The 4,912-nt window shown below is 30.3% G+C and overlaps 1 protein-coding gene across 3 annotated transcripts in view; it reads left to right on the top strand.

Moving 5' to 3' along the window:
* The window catches only part of LOC106874384 (glutamate receptor ionotropic, kainate 2), a 1,088,700-nt gene that overhangs the window by 304,320 nt on the left and 779,468 nt on the right, over positions 1 to 4,912 (top strand). For all 3 annotated transcript variants that reach the window (XM_014922100.2, XM_014922098.2, XM_052965681.1), the window contains exon 2: positions 3,304 to 3,744. In XM_014922100.2, the coding sequence (XP_014777586.2) occupies positions 3,597 to 3,744 (148 nt within the window). In that variant the 5' untranslated portion in view covers positions 3,304 to 3,596. The remainder of the gene's footprint in view (positions 1 to 3,303; positions 3,745 to 4,912) is intronic.

Below are 4,912 nucleotides of genomic sequence, written 5' to 3'. Positions count from 1 at the left end.
TATTATTATTTATTATTATTATTATTATTATTATTATTATTATTATTATTATTATTATTATTATTATTATCACCACGTATTTATTTATTTCTACATCATTTCAATTCTTTCCGGGTTGAGTGCAGGAAACAAAACTAGGACACCGAATATAATTAGAAAATAGAAAAACGAAATAAATTACTTTTTACTATGAGTCATCGGTGGGAATATAAATATACACTGGCGCTAGTTTACTTCTATGTATGTGTGTGTATGTATGCATACCTGTATGTATATATGTAAGTACGTAAGCATGCATGTATGTACATTTGTCTGTCTATTTCTCTGTATGTTTGTCTGCCTGTCTGATTATCTATGTCTCTCTATATATAAATATACTTACAAGCGCAAAGAAATCACAGAAGAAGCAAGTTACAGTGAGAGAGATAGCTGTGCTTTTGTATGTGCGTGCGTGTGTGCTTGTGTGGGTGTGTGTGAGGGAGAAGCAGAGGGAGGGAGAGAGTGTCTCTTATGTGTGTGGAATTTTTGAGTGGGATATAGATACAAGGATGTATAAATAGACAAGGTAGGCAGATAAAGAGGGAAGAATCAGAGTTTATCACACGGTAAAATTCGGAAACTATACACACATACGCAAGACATATCCACACGCAATTATACATACGCATGCATGTATTTGTATATCTTTCAATTCCTTTTTCGTTTTTTGCCCACTTCAGGTGTATACATAAATCTTATATTATTTTAGAAATAGCCAGAAACAATGAGACAAAACGATTTCTCTCCACCTGCAGTTAACATATTCTAAGACACATATATGCACACAGAAAGACAGGCACACGCATACACATACGAATATATGTATAGACTCACATATATGTATGTTTGTGTATATGTATGCCCGTGTGTCTGCATTTATTCATGTATACATGTATACATGGAAACGTATATGTAAATACACATGTATGTATGTATGTATGTATGTATGTATGTATGTATGTATGTATGTAAGTATGTATGCATGTATGTATGTATGTATGCATGTATGTGCTGTAGTAAGTGAATTGCCGTCTTAGAAAGAAATCAAACTATATGTATTTAAATCGAATTTAAATTTTCGTTTTTAGTTTTAACTGTCCCTTAAGCTTTGTTTCAAGTGAAAATCTATCTTTAACATCGTGACTGAATTCATTGGTTTGCTTTAGGCCAAGTGAATGTAAAAAAGTAAGAAAAAATAATGGTTAAAATGGAAAATAATACTATTATTTCAATAAGCTCAGAAACATATCTGTTAAACTAGTTGTTATTATATTTTTGAACGAGGTACTTTAGGATGTCATTTAATTCAAATTGCTGGAAATTATTATCTGCATTTTGTTTTCAATGTTCATTAAAATAAGGCTGAAAACTCCGCTTATCCGCTTGCCTCTATTTTTATTAACATGTAGGTTTACATGCAATAGTATAAACGTTGCATATGAACAAAATATACGAAGATATGTAAATAAAAAAGAAATTGTTACTAATAAATAATAAATGATGCTGCTGTTTTCATTGCCACAATGAAATAATATGCAAAACATCTATTATTAGAATTATTAAAATCATTTTGAATTAGCACGATTCGTAAGAAATCTTACTGGCGACCATTTCCAATGTTGTGAGTGAGAATTCTTCTGGTTAATTTAGTCTTTCAAAAAAATTCTGGATTTGATTTGGGTGTTTGTCATGTCACTTCATACCAGAAAGCTGAACGAATATATTAGAGAGAGTTGTTTCGTTTATTACTAAAGGAATCTCGATGTGCTTAGTGCCGACATGATTCCATAGCATACAAAGCTACGTACATTCATTTTGAATTACATGCCTGTCTCCTATGCTAAACTTGCTAATCATTCTTACCTGGTTGATAGCATCAAGTACTACGATAGCGTTGATTTACCGAGAGATAAGTCTACCCAGCAGACAACTACAAAGTGGCAATGTAAAAAAGTATCTTCTTGATAACATTAATTTTCAGAAACAATGAAGTACCACACTCACCTAATCAATCCATTTACATTCCGAATCCAACTACTTCCAGTCTCAGGTTGTATTAATTTCTGAGTGTCCAAAAATGAAGTTTAAATCAAAAACTAGGACTCAGTATAGTCGGCCATTGTCTACTTTAAGATATCTAGACAGGTATCTCTCAAAAAATATGCAATTATACTTAATATTATAAATTCTAATAATGGATATTGCAATACAAGACTGGCCTATCGGATTTATGATCAGATTTAATGATCACTGAAATTTCGTCATATAATCGAATGTGGTAAGATGATTATGACTTTTCTATTTGATTCCTACTGGACTGAATTCATTCGGTCATCGTCAATTTTCTCATCAATGCCTTTGCCTTTTTTGTTAAAATTATCTTTAAGAAATGAGTGATTCTGTAATAAATAATGTATTGCAAAATTGGAGAGCGTTCTGTACAGAATAAAACGTAGACAGTGAAAATTTGAGTATTTCACATATAACATTCTTTTTTTAAAACAAAAATTGTATTTTGATTTTCATTTCTAAAACTCAACATTATCAATGATAGTAGTGTTCTATTTTTTTCGAAGTGACGTAAGATATCGTGTAGCTGACAGTAGCATAAAGTCATATTTTATGTAGATTTCAAGCCACGAATAGCCATTCACATTTTCAAGCATAAACACAAGAACTCATTTTTCAGAGGCACTTATTCAAGTGCTACTCGTTTTACGTTTCTAATTAGATGATTGCTTTCTTTTTCCTATTGTAATTAGGAATAGTCTAAATAGTTATTGTGAATTGTGGAGTAATATATATTGAAAAAATAAATGATAAATGATACCAGGAGGTAATTAGAATAGATGAATGTCAAGGTTGACTAAGAATACTTATAAAACATACTAAACGGAAGTAATTAAAGCTAGTAATTAAATCCATCACGTGCCAGTTCTGCAAAACAACTCTCTTTTCATCAATCATAATAACAATTTTAGATATATTATCGATCACATTTGATCTTTGGTGTCCCAGTTTAGTACACCTTCCCTAAAACCGTTGACAATATTTCTATCATGTATGTGCTATATTTCATTCAAATGACTACATCTCTAAATTAAATCTCTCAGAATGCTAATTTAAGGAAGTCATTATTCGTACATTTTGAGGTTCATAATTCATTCAGATTTTTAAATGAAAATATATTATAGTTTATTTTCAATTATATACTTTGTTTATATATATATATATATATTTATTTATTTTTTATTTGTTTTTCAGACTTTTTCTCGGAACAGCAGAAAAAATATGAATTCGGAAAGGCTGAATTTGTTTTCGGAAGGTCTAAATATGTGAATAATGGTGATATTTACGACAACATAGGTGGAGATTAGAAGTAGAAAGACGGAGACGGATAACGAGTGGGTATCAGGAAACAAAAATTAGTAACTTTTAAATATATGTCAACATGAAATTAACACTGAACTTGACCTGAATTCAATAAGTCCAGGAATTACAGGGCTTTACGATTTGTGCGATTTGAATTTTCAAAAACGCAATTGCACAAAATAGCAATGCCAAAAGAAGAACAAGATTTGTACACCGAAAGAGGAACCATAAGGATGAAAGGAAATATCTGGGGAGTACAAATATTTCTTGTAGCTATTATATGCACCTACAGTTTTCGTTCTGTGGAATGTCTTCCAAGGACAATTCGTGTCGGTAAGTTCCATTTATAATATAAATTTTATAGTAAGTTATAACAAAAAAATCATCTGCAGTAAAATATTATCTCAAATTAAGATTCATGCAATTTTACGGCAGCAACATTAACATAAAAGAAATGTGATTTCTAGCAAATATAGAGTGCCTCATGTTTTGTAGGAAATAACTGTGAATGTTATTGCCGTATACTTTAATTGTAATAACTGTATCCATCACAAGAGAATGATATGAAAATTAATACGAATGTTGTATAATTATTTACTGTCGGTCATTTAATAGAGTTAAATTCGAATATCTATTATAATCGGGTATATATGAACAATGCTAAATTGATATTTTCTTATTTAAAGGAACGTTATATCCCAGATCTAATCACCGGTGAAGAAATTTCAGTCATTGAAATTTGATTTTTCAATTATTTTTAATCTTCATATATTTTTACGAGTTTCTTGCAGTGTATAAGGAACACCAAATCTATTGAATCCATCAGTAGAATAGACGTAAGTTGACTGCCGTTGCTGTGTCTTTATATCACGCAGAAAATATACGTTAGTCACAAACATAATATTTATCAAATGGTCGAAATCAACTGGGATATTGATAATAAATCTGTGTAAGTATTAGCCAAAGATTAAACAATTTGGACTTATCATCTGAACAGAATTCTGATCTGTAAATATCCAGTCTTTCCTTTCTAACTCAATACAAAACCGTCGTTGGAAAGTAGTTATCAAGTTAAAAAATAAATAAATTTCTTCGATTGTATAATTAGACACTCATTATGTTGAGTGTTTATGAAAATAATTATAAGAATAATTATAACAAATTCCAAAATAGATGTAGAATTATGTGCGGAAATAATCCAACGGCGATAGCATAAAGTTCTCACAGAATAATACAGTCACTCACAGGTAACTAAGTTCATAGAATTTCGTCAGTTAAATAAATAAATATGATAATAATAATAATAATAATAATAATAATAATAATAATAATAATAATAATAATAATAATAATAATTAACCCTAACCCTAACCCACCAATGGTTAATGGCCTCTGGCTTGAAATCAGAAACAGAGGGGTTTATCATAGCAGCCCAAGATCAATGCCTACCTACAAAGAACTACCAGGCCAACATATTAAAGAACGGCAGCTCCCCATTATG

The sequence above is a fragment of the Octopus bimaculoides genome, chromosome 2 (genome assembly GCF_001194135.2).
Source record: "Octopus bimaculoides isolate UCB-OBI-ISO-001 chromosome 2, ASM119413v2, whole genome shotgun sequence".
Lineage (NCBI taxonomy): Eukaryota > Metazoa > Mollusca > Cephalopoda > Octopoda > Octopodidae > Octopus > Octopus bimaculoides.
This window is presented reverse-complemented; position numbering and strand designations above follow the sequence as displayed.